Source organism: Camelus dromedarius, chromosome 6 (assembly GCF_036321535.1).
Source record: "Camelus dromedarius isolate mCamDro1 chromosome 6, mCamDro1.pat, whole genome shotgun sequence".
NCBI classification, from domain to species: Eukaryota; Metazoa; Chordata; class Mammalia; order Artiodactyla; family Camelidae; genus Camelus; species Camelus dromedarius.
The window spans coordinates 25,263,255-25,279,971 of NC_087441.1; the positions used below are offsets into that span (position 1 = coordinate 25,263,255).

At 32.5% G+C, this 16,717-nt stretch overlaps 1 protein-coding gene across 6 annotated transcripts in view; it reads left to right on the plus strand.

The window, feature by feature from the left end:
* AHI1 (Abelson helper integration site 1) overlaps nt 1-16,717 on the plus strand; it is a 176,164-nt gene that overhangs the window by 40,748 nt on the left and 118,699 nt on the right. For all 6 annotated transcript variants that reach the window (XR_004138351.2, XM_031456381.2, XM_031456383.2 and 3 more), the window contains 5 exons: nt 3,239-3,468; nt 5,083-5,189; nt 7,639-7,757; nt 10,053-10,183; nt 11,497-11,637. Coding sequence is in view for 5 of the 6 variants with exons in the window: in XM_031456381.2 (XP_031312241.2) it covers nt 3,239-3,468; nt 5,083-5,189; nt 7,639-7,757; nt 10,053-10,183; nt 11,497-11,637 (728 nt within the window). In the remaining variant the exon portion in view is untranslated. The remainder of the gene's footprint in view (nt 1-3,238; nt 3,469-5,082; nt 5,190-7,638; nt 7,758-10,052; nt 10,184-11,496; nt 11,638-16,717) is intronic.

Consider the following 16,717-nt stretch of genomic DNA (forward strand, 5'->3'; position numbering starts at 1 on the left):
ATTATGTCCTCTCATCTTAGACATATGATTAAGTCTCCTAAAGAAAATCTCCCTGCTTTCCAGACTACCACATTATTTTTCTTTCTATACCATCAAGAGCATTCTGCTCACATTGTCTTTCCTTCAACCCAGTTAGTCTCATTTTCACTTCCACTGTGAGTTTACATAAACTTATTTTTGAGAGATCTCCAGTTTCTTACTAATTTTCAGATCTGCTGGCTAGTTTTAGTCCTTAACCCTGTTTGCCTTCACTGCAGTAATTATTGTCCAATATATAAATATTGAAATATTTTCAAGTCATGGGTTTCATTTTACAGCCTCTTCTGTTTTCTTCTTTTCACTCTGACCAATTCTCACTCTCATTCTCCACTTCCCTTTCTTCTGCCTGTTCTCTGTAAATGCTTATCCCCAGGACCCTTTACTCAATGTCTTCTGTAGGTTGGTGTGCTTATCCTGGTCTCTCTCATCTCCCTGGGTCTGACTGTCATGTACATGCTAATGATTTCTAGCTCCGACACTTTTTCCAAATTCAACTTTGTATTACAAACTTCTGTCTGGATTGCCTAGTGGCATCTCTAATCCAAAACAAAACTTACCTTACCCAGCCTGTCTCCCAAGCTGGGAACTCAAGAGTAGTTCTCATCTCTTCTTTCCTTTCCACATCGAAGTAGTTCTAAAGTGTGTTAGTTCTGCCTCCTGAGAGGCTCACATTGTCGCATTCTGACCTCACTGCTGTTGCCTTAATTCAAGCCCTTGTTAGTTATCTTTTGCTTAAACTGTTGTTACTAAGCTTTCCCGGTATTCAGTCTCTAGCTCCCCTGTCCTTGGTATGCTAAAATTATCTTTTCAAAACCATCTTTCATAATGCCTTGATTTAAAAAAAATCTTCGATTACCACTGCCCTTTGGAAGATGTTCCAGTTCCTTGGCATGGCATGACAAGCATGACCCTCATTGACCTTACATCTTCTCTGGGCACCTCCCATGTACCTTCTGCCTCACCCACGTGATCTTTCGAAATACCCTTAACATCTAATCTTTGTTAAATGCCCTTTTCTTCCCCTTCCTGCCGAACTCATTCACTCAACAAACATCTAAGTGCCTTTGATAAGCCAGAGTGGGCTCATAGTGATCATTTAAAATCCAGCTTAGATTTATCATTTCTTGAAATCACCTTAGATTTCATCACACAACATATATTACAGTAAAGTATACTTTTTTCTTTATGTGGCTTTGAAATTGATACTACTTTAGGATTCTTTATATCCTAAAAATAATATTGTGAAAGATTAACTGAGCGAGGAGATAAACAGTGTGACTAGAACCAAAAAGACAGTGAGAGTTTTGAAAAAGGTAAGGAATACCTTTAATGAGTAACCTAAGTTAAAAGGAAGAGAATCAGAGTCACTAACGCTCAAAAGTGACAAGAAGTTGGGTTTCTACCCAGGTCTTTTTCTCTCTTCCCTTGGGGTCCCCATCACATGTTATTGTTAGTATCCTGAGTAACCTTTCCCCGCTGGTTAGCTCTCTGCCATGTGGATTTAACCTAAATCTCCTTTAGTTATCAGTGTAATTGGAGAACAATACAGATCATTAGCTCCTAATATAATCAGAAAGACTTGTCTGCATATGATGGTTCCCAAATAGATCCATATGTCCTCACTCTGCACACATACTGTTTTAACTTTAGTATGTTTTTTTCCTTTCCTAATTGTAATAATTTTTTTGTGTTCATCTAGTCTTTACGAATTTGTATATCATTGTTCTTTGTCTATGATCAACCTGATTTTTTTTGACAGATCCATTAATGCATTTCTTTTGATCTTGGATTCTACCACTGCTTGGGTGACTAAAGCCATCGTTGATACCAGTTCGACTTTTATATAAAAGCTGTATTCTTTTAAAATATTGTGTGTTTTAATTATATTGAGCTGTTTTTAAGATACATTGCTTCATTTCTGCTTGTTTCATAGTATTTCAGATAATGCTACTAAGATTTATTAGCAATGTTTATCTTTTAGCAGTTTTCTTAATATTTCCTCCAAAAGTTAGTGATTTTGTTCTTTCAATAAGTACTATATTTCATGTAGCATATGTTCATTGAAAGTGTTACTAGTAAAAATGTTTACGCAGTGACACACGTGCTTTACTTTTACTTGAAAACATGTTCTTTCACTTCCTTCATTATTAGTTTTGATTCTTAGTAATTGAAGATCATATCCTGTATTTTAAGCAGCTGCTGAGAAAACTTAAAGAATGTTATTCTTGAATAGCAACTGTATTTTTTTCTTTGTTCAGTAATTTTGAAAAGGGCTTAATTTGCTTCAATTCTTAGTAATTAAAAGGATGAATTGTAAATCCTCACATTAAAAATTAATAGATTTTTCTAATTCTGATAACTTAAATTTTTAAAACTCGAGTGCTTCACACTCATAAAGCTCCTGTTTGTTGCTAGATTTTTCCTTTTTACACATTGACTAGAAATGCAGAATATCTAACATGACACTTTAACTGTTAGAATTTACTCTTGTTAAGGCTATAGCAATGACAGTAATAATAATTTGTTTTAAATCACCTATTATTTAGAGGAAGAAATAACAAGAGTATTAAACATAAAGTGAGTGCTTAATAGCGTATTTTCTATCAAAATATTCTAATTATTTTAATGTTATTTTACTCAAGTATTTATATGGTAATTTCAGTATGGCTTCTAAGTCTGAGATACGTTCATTATGTAGGCTTTGAAATTACGAGTAAAAAGTTAATAGAGTATCCTGTTCTCTAAACCTCAACTGTAAGCACTTTGCAAAAGCAATTATATACAATTTAAGTGGGAAATCATTGAAATTTCTCCTCCTATTTTATTTTTATATGTATTTTATTAAATGCACTATTTTACCAACTATTCAATATGTGTTTAAGCAATGTCAAAAAATAGATAGGTTTAAAAAAATACAGACATTTCTAAATACAAATACAGTTTTTCATTTTGCAGTATAGATTACAATTAGTAGGCAATCTAATTATTATGCTTGATAGTAACTATAAGAAATAGCTTTGTCAAAATGTAAAGAACTCTGGCCATCAAATAATGTGATCACATTATTTTTATTGTTATAAAATTTAGTTTACCATTAGTTGTTGTCACTTGCTTATTTATCAAATCCATTGCCTATATTGGTTCTTGGAGAAACATCTGCCTTTCAGGAGCAATATATAACTTTTTTATCCTTTTCCAGGATATGGAAAAATGAAATAAACAATACAAATACTTTCAGAGTTTTACCTCATCCTTCTTTTGTTTACACGGCTAAATTCCATCCAGCTGTGAAAGAGCTGGTGGTTACAGGATGCTATGATTCTGTGATACGTATATGGAAAGTTGATATGAGAGAGGATCCTGCCATACTGATCCGACAATTTGACACTCACAAGAGTTTCATCAACTCCCTCTGTTTTGATATTGAAGGTATGTCAGAGGGTATATTCCAACTGAAGTCTAGTTGAATGAAGAATTTTAAAAATGTTTTTTATTTTACAGGATAATAATTATTTAAGCTTGAGAGGGATTTTATGTATTGAATAAAATTAAATATGTTAGTGCATATGTAGGTTTATGCATGTTTTGCAGATCATGTAGTAGTCCTAGGCATAGATTTGGCACTGAGGGAGCTCTGTGAGTAATTATAACGTCAGCAAATTCCTCAACATTTAGATTCAAATAATCGTTGCTGTAACAACCAGTCCTGTTCTAAATTTCATAAATACTTTTTATTGGATTGGTGATTATTCCCTTAGTAGGTTTTTTTTAAAGGGGATTTTTTATGTTAAGGGTAAAATGAGGAAGATGAGGGGAAAATCCCAAAAGAATATTGAAAATATATATTTTAATTATAGCAGCAGGATTTTTTTTTAAAGTACAGAAACATACAGAAGGGAAATTTGTAATTATTTAAAGATTTAATCTTAGACTATGATATTGTAAATGGTGTTTTAAAGACATAAAATATAGATTATTTTATCAGCTGAAAGAATAAAGAAATTCATTATATCTATTAAACACAGTCATTTTTACATTATTTCAGACACTACATGTCTGTAGCTATAATTAATTAGTATGGGATCTAGATCAAAATGGTAATACTGCTAATGTACTCATTCCAGCCACAAGGATGTTTATAAGGTGAAACACACTCGGGACAGGTCAGCCAAGGATAGACAGGGATCTGAAGACTCTGCCATGATAGAAGTAGCTCAGATTATGAAGGAGGTGAAGAATTTCTTCAAATATTTGGTAAGATGTGAAAAAAAGAGGTCTGTGTTTCTCCAGTAGGTAAATATAGGGCCTGAGCTACAGAAGACCTATTTTCTTTGCTCAGAATTAGAAAGAACATTCTAACATACAGAGCAGTTCATCGGTTGAATAAGCTGCTTTGTAAAATATTAAATTCACAGTTGCTGAACAACCATCTGTTCGTAATGGTTTGCAGACTATTCCTGAATGGGTGTGAAGTTGAACTTGATGATCTCTGAGGTCCCATTCAGCTGTAAGATAGGTTGACTCTAAGAATTGTTGTTAAACTGGAACACCTGTTACTTAATAGTTTTATTCATTCCCTGATCATTTACTGAGTTCCTACCAGGTCTCAGACGTCATGCCAACTGTATATATTAGAATATAGGTATTTTTCTAGGAATATAAAATAGGTTATATATGTTAACAAAGGTGAGCAATACAGATCATATAGGATAATTCAAATAATTTGTTTGGCTTTGAAGTTTTAGCCATGTACACATGTACTAAGATGCTTGTTTCTTTTTGTTTTCAAATTCAGGTAGGTGGCAAAGGGAGATAAATCATCAAAAATAATTCAAAAGAATGAAGAATTTGTTAAAATTTAATTGAATTTTGATTGTATGCCTTTTTTTAAAACTATTTGCTTTTGTTTAATTTTTTTTAACAAATACCTTTTAATAGCCCTCCAGTTCTTTGTTTTATTGGGATATAGTTTCCCAATTTCATAATCTTTGTTTCTACCTTCGTGTAATATTGATATGTGAGTGACTTTATTTTTTTAAATAGGCCATCACATGTATTCAGGAGACTGCACAGGGGTGATTGTTGTTTGGAACACGTACGTCAAAGTTAATGATGTGCAACATTCAGTGCGCCACTGGAGTGTAAATAAGGTATAAGGTCATTTCAAATTTGGGGATTAATTAAAGAAATTGGAAAAAAATCAAATCGCGTGACTTTAAAATAAGATGTCAACACATTCTGTTTTCTCTTTTCAAAGAAATTAAGTTTTTCTCAGTCCCTGAAAAATCAGTTACCATTGATTATCATGTCTTCCTGATGGCTAATTGATAATATAGCACCTTAGTGAAAATTTTCTTCATTTTGGCCAGGTTTTACTTTTTTTTTTTTGAGCCCTCATTTGCACAGTGATATTCAGGGATCCATTACTGAAATTTATGCAGAATGAGGTATATGTTATATACCAACTATATGTAATAACATATTTTCTGTTATTCATATTCTTTTTTTCTTGGCCCAATAACATCACTAAAAAACTGCTCAAGGTTTGTTAACAGTGCTATTTCTCAAAATTATGTAAGTATGAGGGGGAGTCTATCATTTAATCACAATAATTGTTTCATTTGAAATTTGCTAAATCAGCAGAAATGGATAATCTCATTTGGGGAGTAAGGTGTTTTTAATTTTTAAGATGGCTTTATACTAAGCAATTTTGTTGGTGTGTATTTAGTATTTTTTAGTTAAAAATACAGAATAAATCATTAAACCTGAATTTGTTTTATATAAATTGATACAGTTTTTGTCTTATATGCTATACTTCTGTTCAGTTTTTTTGTTCATAATAGATTATAACAATTGTCCTCATTTGAAAAAAAGACACTCTATGTGAAAAAGAATTTCCATGAACTTTAGTTAAATCTATTGAGTCTATCAGATCTGTTTAAAAACCAGTCTAGTCTATTTTCAGTCATTCTCATCTGGTCTGTCAGTTTAATGAATGATGGCTTAGGATTCATGTTGTAGCCTAATTTCACACACTTTGAAAAGAGCTTTCTGATTACTTATATACCTGAGGGATTGGCAAGGCTCCAAAGACACTGTTTCTACCCATTTAGTCTACAATGCAGTGTCTGTTATTTGTATTAAAAATCATGTGTTTTCTTACCTCGCTATAGTAACCAAAAGGCACATATACCTTGGAAATCTGCAGCCTGGTGGTTACTTGAGATAGTCAAAAACGATAAGTTAAGAAATGAGCTGGGGTGTCTTTTTGGCAGCTGATGCCCTCATACAGACTGGAGACTGCCATTTCTTTCTTGGTTCTCTCCAACGAGCGGTGAAGAGAACTTACGCAAAGTTATGCTCATCTGTCCCATAGGGTGAAGTGTACACGTGCTGTTACACACACTCCCTGGCATTGGACATGGTCTTTAAAACTAGAACTTTTTTAGTTTAAGCATGAATATAATAAAGAAAAATATGAAGGAAATCACTAACATATACTACAGACATTAAATCTGCCAGTACCTTTCTTAAATTTATACCTAACACTTAACTTGTTATGCAGCCTTGTTTTTGATTTTGCACATTTGCATGTGTGCAGGTGTTGCTCCAGTTACTCAAACCTCCAACAGTGCATCTCCACCCCCAAATTGGTGTAGTTTGGATCAGTGGAATCCACATCTGTGGTGTCAGTGTTTGACTTTATTCTGTAACTTTTAAAAAGTAGCTGACAGCAAGTTTTAGCATCAAACAACAGTAGCAGGGGCTCAGCTGCTGATAGGATGGTGGCAGTTTGTATCCCACTCGACTGGCGCCAACCCACCTCTGAAGAGGAGACCCTCTAGAAGTGAGCAGAAATAATAAGGGAACTTCGAGGGATAAGGTGTATAAAGTATTCTGCCTGCAGGTTAAAGCAGACCCTCTTTTGACTCTTCAGACTTTAGTCTAAGCAGTTTTGCATTTGCAATGTTTTTATTTCTCCTGGTAATCCAAACTAGAAGGACTTTTGGAAATTCTTATGCAAGCCTTGTGTAAGCAGATTCTCCTTCAGTGTTTTTGTCTTTCTTGACAACATTAGTCAGGTGTCTTCTATAATGCCTTATGTATTAAAAAAAAAAAAAAGCCTAAAATTACAATCTAAACTAAATGATTTCAGAGTAAGAACCATATAGTTTACCTTTCTCAGGACAAGTGGAAGTAAATGTATGAAGAAATAATCTAAGACCGACATAGAACTTGAAATCTAATCCTGTACTTTTGAATTTATAAAAATTAGAAAGTTTCTTATATGATGATAAACAGAAAATGTAGTGTTAGAAGATGTGTTTGTAGAAAGTGCTTCTTGTTTAGGAATATACTACAAAAACACATACTAATTAAATATGACATTATGTAACAGCCAGAAATAGATCTTATCAGCTTTATATTCATCCTTAACCTGAAGTTAACTTGGAATAATTTGGCTAACAATTTTAAAGCATCCTGAATTGTGTAATTGAAAATGATGACTTAAAATTAAATTTGTGTACTTAAAAGGGCTTCACTTTAAACAGAATGTACCGTGGTAATATTCTGTAATCTTTTTAAAAATCATTTTAGGAAATTAAAGAGAGTGAATTTAAGGGGATTCCAATAAGTTACTTGGAGGTTCATCCCAATGGAAAACGTTTGTTAATTCATACCAAGGACAGTACTTTGAGAATTATGGATCTCCGAATGTAAGTATATTTCAGTATTTATACGTTAAACACTCATGGAATAAGTAACAAATTAATTCACATTTATAAAATGCAGCCATGGTTCTCAACTAGGCAGTTTTGTTCCTCAGAAGCCTCTGGCAGTGTCTAGAGACTTTTTTGAATGTTTATTCCACTTGTCAGGTGGACAGAGCTCAGAGATGCTACTAAGCATCTTGCAGTGCATAAGACAGACCCCCACAACAGTTATCTGACCCTAAGTGTGAACAGTTCTGAGGCTGAGATGTAGTCAATTGCTTTTTATTTTCACAATAAAAAAGAAACAATAAAAAAGAATATCTTTTTTCTCTCTGATATTGATATGGCATAATATTATGATCTATTATCATACCTGAATGAGAGGGCTTTTGATCAATACATCCTTGTTTTTCTTTTTGTTTTACTTCTAATTAAGGCAGATGAAGGGAAATATCCTTAATGTAAAAGGCAGAAGCAGAGTTCTGGAAAAACCAGTATGGATTTCTTTTGTGTGCTTTTGTTTTGATGTTAAAAGTTCCTGTAAAACATTTGAGAGAAAGCTGTTTTATAAAATTTCACTCCTGTGTTTAGAAAGGTAAATGTGGTTTATTAGTTTATTCTGCAATTATCTTTTCAGGGCTAACCATCAAGCCGTTCAGTATTTATGTAGAACTGTTCAAGATACTGACATGGGTGCCGTGAGAGAATGAGAAGCAAAATGAGTTCATCAGGAGTTTATAATCTAGTTTCTACCTCCAAAATAACATTCAGTTAGGCTGCATTATGGGATCTTTGAGGACTAGAATCTGCTTATTCTTTATTTCTGGACATAGTACTCACATCATACCTGGCAGACAGGAAGTACTCAATATGTATTTTTTAATGAATATAAATAAATAATACAAGAGTTGTATTTTTCATGGCAACAGTAAAGTTGATAGCTATCCTATAGTCTTCTGTTAAGGGCTCTCTGGTCTTTGAGCTCAGTCTTGAAGGATGGATAGAATTGAGACAAGATGGTGGTGTTCTCAGTGGGATGGAAAACATGAAAAACCTGAAATAAAGTTCTGAGCTGGGATAACAGAAGTTGTGTTAAAGGCAGAGTGAGTCAGTCTATATGAGCTTAGGTTTCTTGTTAAGGAATGCTGAGAGGGAATCAAATAGAGATTAGAGCCAGATTTTAGAAGGCCAGGCCTATGGAGTTTGGTTACTCTCTAGTTAAGCAGTATAGTATTCCACTTGTGATCATGCTTTCGCTCTAGAGGAACACTGAGTGTAGTCAGATACTGCCTTCTCCACCTCCCTGTGCCTCTCTTTCCTCACCACTCAAATGGAAGAAATAATATACCATCCTCATAGGTGTTTTATGGGGAATAAAGTTTATTATACAAGTGAAGTACTTAAAACAGATACAACAGAAGTATTTGACCTCGTAACCTTGGATTTAGGAATTTATATTAAGAAAATAATTATAAAGCAGTGAAAAAAATATGCAAGATTGTTCATAGAAATCATGTTCATGGTAAGAGAAAGCTGGAAATAACCCAAGTGTTATCCAACAATAGAAAATTTCTTAAGGTACATTTAGACAATGATATATGCCTATTAAAATGATAATGCATAATCTTTATTTTCTGACATGAAGGACCATTATTTCTGATTCCTTGTTGATTGAAAAAAGAGGATAACAGAACAGTATATGTACTACCCTCCCTGTAAACCAGGGATGATAATAGTACTTACCTGATGCATAATAGGCACTAAAACACTGTTAGCTGTTATTATTGTATGTAAGAAAAAAGTCTGAAAGATCATATACCATATTTAATAGATGACTCAGTAGTATATTTTCTCTAATATTTCTGCAAAGATCAAGTATTCATTGTTTGGTTTTTAAAATTTAACACATGGAAAAAATATAAGATTATAAAAATTCTGTTTATTTTTTAGTAATCAATTCCAGTACTGTTTACAAAGTAGTCTCTCGCTCCATAGCTAGAAATAATCTCTCTTTTCCAAATCTGCAAAGAGCTCTTTCTGTTCTTCTTTTGTGACACTTTCTACATCCACTTTCTATTTTACGCTGATGCATTTCTTCTCTTTCCTGCTAAATTGTAAGCCCTCCTGAGCTCTGGGACTGTCTCTTCCTTATTCTGTGTCTATCATAGAATGTATCCTACATAACAGATTCTCACAAATTGTTTGTTAAATGCAAATGAAGTATTTAAAAGTTTTTCTATCGCAAGTCTTTTAAATGGGTAAGACAGGTTACATTTGTAAAATCTTTTTTGCTTCTAGATTAGCAGCAAGGAAATTTGTAGGTGCAGCAAATTATCGAGAGAAGATTCATAGTACTTTGACACCATGTGGGACTTTTCTCTTTGCTGGAAGTGAGGATGGTATAGTATATGTTTGGAACCCAGAAACAGGTAAATAATATTTCATTGAACTTTAAAATTTTATTTTGTTTTGTTTTTGGTGAAGTATAAAATCTACCATTTTATGGAATAATTTTCAAGGAAATTCTGATTTCAGGTTCTCAGTTATGTTTTTCAAAATTGGAAACCCCATAATAAAATTCAGCTGCAGTCTAAATATATATTGAATTCTGATCTTTATTGTTTTGGTATTTTCATGGATTTAGAATTTCACATTATAATTCAAGGTTTATTCTTTCCTTACCTGTAATGAGATATTGTCGGTCTTACAGAAGTATTTAATGAGGACTGTAACATAAAATACAGTGTTATAAACTGAATTTAGACTATAACTAGATATACAGATGTTTAAACATCTACAATACATTTTTATTAGAAACAAACATATTCCTATCAGAATTTTGGATGTCTGAAATGTGATAGCAATTTACCCAAATTACTGTAATTTAATTTTTTTTTTCCGTGAAACAATTACATTGGGCAGTTCATTTGTGTTTCACCTTGTTTTTTAAAAGAAAAGCCAAAACTATATAAACTTTTTTTTTAGCAACAGGAAGAAATTTATGAAATTTACTTTAAAATTTCTTTAATGCACAGCATTTGATTTGATCCCGCCTTTTTTATTTTCTTGATCTTTCCCTCTGGGCATTTTTAACTAGTCAGTTCACTTAGGTTTTTTTTTTTTTTTTCTTACTGTATTTTGATACTTTAGCATCAATTCATAAGTGTTAAAACTCTTTTCCCCTGCAATCAGTGAAACTGGATTCTTTGCTTTCTGAGTTCTGATTTTCATAGGTTCCTTCAACTTCTGCTATAGGCCTCTTTTAGTCATTATAACCGTATGTATCTTTAAAGCAGATGGTACCTCAAGCAGTCTCTGGAAGAAATATAGAAAAATTAATTTCCCACTAAACCTTCCCCAACCAGAGAGCTCCTTCAGTTTTAGTCCTGACATTCCTCCCCTCGTTCTCCCTGGAGTTCTTTGTTAGTTGGTGTTTGCTCAACTCTGTTAGTTCTCAGAGTCAGGTCTCTCTGCTTCCAAGTTCTTTGTCTTTATTTTGTGCCTTGAAAACCTTAGTGAAAAGGCTGGACTGAAAAGTAGCAAAAGAAGGGCTAATAGAATGAAAAATAAAGATAATTATTTAATATAGTGGTACTCAAATATAAGTATCTGAGGTTTTCATGTTAAATAATGTGAGCTTTATCATTACTTATTATAAGTATTTTTAATAAGTTTGCAGAATAATCTTATAATGAGAACTCTCTGAGACAGTACAAATTATTGAATGTCTTTTCTTATTTAGGAGAACAAGTAGCAATGTATTCTGACCTGCCATTCAAGTCACCCATTCGAGACATTTCGTATCATCCACTTGAAAATATGGTTGCATTTTGTGCATTTGGGCAGAATGAGCCAATTCTTCTATATATTTATGATTTTCATGGTAAGTCCATTGCTTGATAAGTGAAGAATATTTAGAGTAACCTTTACATTTTAGACTGAACCGTAAATTATGAGCTCTGTAAAAACTATCATCCTTTGTATTAACAAAGCTCTCTTGAATATACTATAGAAGCCAAACAGCTTAAATAGATCATATTATTATTACATTATAACATTTAATTTTTTCTTAAGTGCTATTATTATGGAGTTTAAATATCATCAAAAGTACACATAATGGTTGTGCTCTGGTGTTGTAATCACAGAAAGGTAATTATCACTTTCTTTATAAATCAATTTAAATATACAAAATTTACCTAAAAGTTATTTGGGAATATGGTAACTAAATTTAAAAGGTAAGTAACATTTAGGAAATATGAATCTTTAATATTTATTGTTGTGTATTGAGTGAATTTCTTACTCTATGTATTTCTTTTTTACTAATGTGCAGAGTTTAAATAAGTTGTAGTTTTGAGAGTTTTTTAACATAAAAAAGGCAAAAAGTCAAGTGTCAATGAAAATGAGATCTAGAATTAGAAATCTAATGTCTTTTTCTACACTGAGATTACACTATTCTATTATTTGGGGAAATAATAAGAAAATAAAGACTTTGGACACATTTTTCAGGAATAGTATGGCATTCTTAGAATTATTTGGATTTATGCTATTTTTCGTATATTTCTTTAATTTCTGTCCTGAAATTAGGATTTCATTGTTCTGCATCGTACCGGTAGTGCTGTCACTCTCAAAATTACAGTTCCATCTTCTTCATACATAAATTCTTTTACAGAAATGAATGTTTTTTTTACTAGTCTCTGGTTTGTTTGGGATATCATGTATATCATTCACTGTCTTTGCTAAGTTGGCTTAGGCACAATGTCATAAATGCATAAATATATGAATATGTATGTAGGTTATACTGCTGTGGAACTATTTGGACAGAATGTCTTAAATTAACGAAATGTGATTGGCTAAGCCTATTGCATTAATACAGAGTGAATGGTTAATGTTTGTGATAAGTTGTTAGTTGAGTGAAGTTCTAAATCTGAAGTCTTAATCATAATGTGGATTTTATTCTGCCTTTATAGGTGAATTATATTTGAAAATAATGTGTAAAATTGAGATTTATCTTGTTTTAAAGAATTTTACAAAGCAGAAATAATGAATTTCTCTAACATATTCAGATTTACAGAACACTGTTACTCACGGTGAAATTGTTAAACACAATACCACTTATTATTACAAAACAATCTAGCAGAATTTAAACACTGCCTGATTATAGGAAGAGACAAGTGAATTTCTCAAATCATCCTATGTCCAAATCTGTTGTTTAATTCAAACATATATCCTGAAGCAGCTCTTTCTTTCGTCTACTTTAAATCTTCATATAAAGGAGGAGAGTTATACCTAAGTACTTTATAACTGGATCTGTTACACAGCAAAGAGGCGCACTGTTATTCCCTCGGCCTCTTAAGAAGTTTTACAACAGGTTTCATTTAAACTCTAATTTACTTTTTAGGCTTTTGAAAATTTCACTACAAATGCAAGTTAAAGTTCCACTCATCCTTTTTTCTTCAGTTTACTTTTTGTCTTTGATAGAAGGAGTTCATCATTAGATTAGCCCAGTTAAGTTTGCCCATTTGGTTTTTAGACAGTAGGTATTTAGACTAAGAAGTCCATTCTAGAAGCGTAAATAGAAAGAGCCAAGTGTTTTAGGAGTTCAGAAACAATGGTTTTAGGTTCAGTTCTGTTTCCTTAGTGACCTTGTGCAAGCCTCTGGCCTTCCCTCTCTAGTAGATGGTACTGCTACCAATACCTGTCCTAAGAGAGTTATTGTGAGCATACTGTGAGACAGGGACTGTGGAAATACTTTGTAAATTTGATAAGCATTATATTAAAACAAACAAACAAGATAAAGTGGGTTGTTACCATGCCCCAGCTAGTATACACTTGAATTTATGGAAACATATGTTTTAATATGCCGAGAAGCATCTCTGTATGGAATAAAATTGAAAAAAGTTTTTTTTCCCCTTTTACTCTTTCTGTTGGTCAGCCTTTCCCTTTTGTTGACTAGAGTGTGTACCCTTCTAGGTCAGTTGTATTAGAAAGTAAATGCATAAAGTTAAGAACATTATGTTATGTCTACACTGTCTTAATATAGAGGAAGGATTTCCATGAATATTTTAGAAATTTAAATATTCAAATAATATATATTTAAAAATTATTTTGTACAGTGTATTTAGAATAGTTTTTGCTATACTAACACATGTTTACAAACAAAACTCAAAATGTTTCAACACATTTTCCCAACTCTTTGCTGCTTACTTGTAAAAAGCAGCAGCTTAGGAAGAAGTTATGTAATCTCAAGCAGTGCAAGATTTAGCACAGTTTTTGTGAATGGTATATAACCATGAAAAAAATGAAACATTGTTTCAGTCTTTAAAATATTTTACTCATTACATACAGACCAGAATCATGAAGTCACAGAGTCTTTAAATTTTTCATTGAAAAGTGTAACATTTGTTACTGACCCATTATCTCTTTGCCTTTTATTTTATTTGTTTTTTTTACCACAGTAGTATTTTGCTCAGACTTTCTTGTCTGAAAATAAAGTTTTACATGTAGTTTTACATAAATGTTTTAGTGGTATAAAAATTGAAAGATACGAAACAGTTAACATGATTTTTAAAATTGTGTTTATCAGAGCTGCTGATACGTTTTGGCAATTTTCAAGGAAAATGGAGCAAGCTCATTTTTTTACTTTTATCAGTTAAATAAGCTGCAAATGAGACCACAGTGGTAACTGAATGTATCATCCATCTTTCAGTTCTAGCAAAATCTGTGAAGAGTCAGCAAGCGTCTTTCCCTGTTAAGCATGTGTTCAGGTTGTGGTCTTTTAAGTCTTTCATTCTACTGACTTTTTGCTTTTTTTGGTAAGAAATATGATTTTTACTTTCAGAAGGCAGTTTTATTTGCCTGATGTTGAAAGGGTTAATCATCTAGTAATACAAAATTTAGTCACAGAGTACCACAAATAATGTACTTTTAGGATTCCCATAATAACAGAGTACTAGTCAGAGAAACGGCTTCTACTGACTTAAATTTATGAAGCTAGACTTTAGCAGTTAATGTTCTGTTATTAATATTTGTCTGCCTCAACCTCTAGGATCCTGTACTATATTTAATAATAATCATAGCTAATACTTACAAAGAACTTTCCATATTTCTGTTACTGTTTTAAGCACTTTACATATATTTAAGTTTTCACAGTGATCTTATGAAATAGATATTATAATTATCCCCATTTTATGGGAGCCAGGACTTGGATCTATACAGTCTAGACTTGCAGACCATACTTTCATTTGCTACAGTGAACTGCCTTTTAAACAGATTTCCTGAAATATTAGCTTTTAATTGTCTAATATGCAAGCCTTTTTTTTTTTTTTCCTACAAAACCATTTGCTGTATGCCTCTCTGTGGAGTCTGTGACTTCTTTGTATTATCTATATTTTGTGGAAAGTAGAGATGGAGGCTTACCTAGCTTTAATTACTAGTACCTCGTCTGAATACTGATACGTATTGAATATATATGTAGTATTGTGAGTAGATTCAAGTCTTAATTTGGGAAGTTCTCATTATTACTTGATAATCCTAGGTAATGAGCCCAATTTTTTCACTAGGTGGCAGTATCTCCTCTGAATCAGTATTAATTCGGGCGTGCTTTTCAGTCGTTGTGTCTTAGGTAAAACAAATCTTTACTGAGCATCTATTGTGTGCCAAGTTGAACACGGCTGTGAAACCCAGGCATCAGAACAATGCTCTTTTCCAACCTTTTGTGCTTCCTAAGTAGTTGGTAAACCTCTAGAAAAATTTTAGTTAAACTGAAAAGCAATCTACCATTGACACAAAACATAATTTTGTTTATAGAATCCATGTTCGTTAGTAACTACCTGCATTGTCATTGTTGAGAGCCTTATTTTTTTACATTGTGATGTGTTTTTCCGGAGTTCAGGGCAATATGTACCTTTACAGTCCTATAAAAATGTTGTTACATAATTTGCTCAGTAACAAAAAGCCCATGGTGTTTATAAGGCCCTCTGTCTAACATACTACTTTTCTATGACTGATGTGCAATAAATATTTGAAATAATTAAAAATCCCATAGAATAGCATTTTCCTTTACATTTTATAAAAATATAGAATAAAAGGCATGATCTGTTAGTAAATGTGGGACTAATAATAGTCGTAGTAGTAGCAGCTGACATTTATCAAGTACTTATGCTAGCAAGCATGTGCTTATTCAGTATCCCCTACTCTCCTGAGCATTTTACATACAGTGTCTCATACAGTCCTCCCAAATCCCCACAAGGCGAGATGCCATTATTATCCTCATTTTGCAGATGATAAAACTGAGGCACAGGGAGAATGAAGTAATTTGCCCGAGGTCACACAGTTGGTAAGTGATAAAGCTAACCAGGCTGTCTGACTCCAGGGCCATGCTCTTAAACATTCAACTGTCTGTCACAGCTACTTATTTAGTCTTTCATTTCCTATTTCATGAAGTAACTTAAGAAGGTAGCCACATGTACCTGTGGTGACTTGTAGTGTTTGTTTTCAATTTTAATATGTAGGAAGACCCTTTAAGATTAAAAGGAACTTTAGTTATTTAGTATCATTATTGATTGTTCACTTTTTTACAAATGTTGGGGGTAATTATAATGCATTAAGCCATTATATTTTCAATGTAGTCCAAAATATGAGTTTTCTTTATTATGTAGTATTGAATTTTAATTTAACTACTTTTATAATATTTTTGCAATAAGATAATGTCTAGTTGAAATAAATTTGATATTTTAGTTGTATGTGTAATTTAATAGTGTTATCGAAGTACTAATTGTGAGTGATTCAAAAGTAAACTCAGATACTATAATCCTCATGCTTAGATAAGATTATGCAGTAACATGTATAACTGATTGTAGGTCAGAGTTTTAGATGCCCATCATTAGCCTAGTAGGAGAAATTAAGAGATAGAAATGCCAAGTTTTAAGACATACTGAAACTACCTATTTCTTGGTCATTTCCTG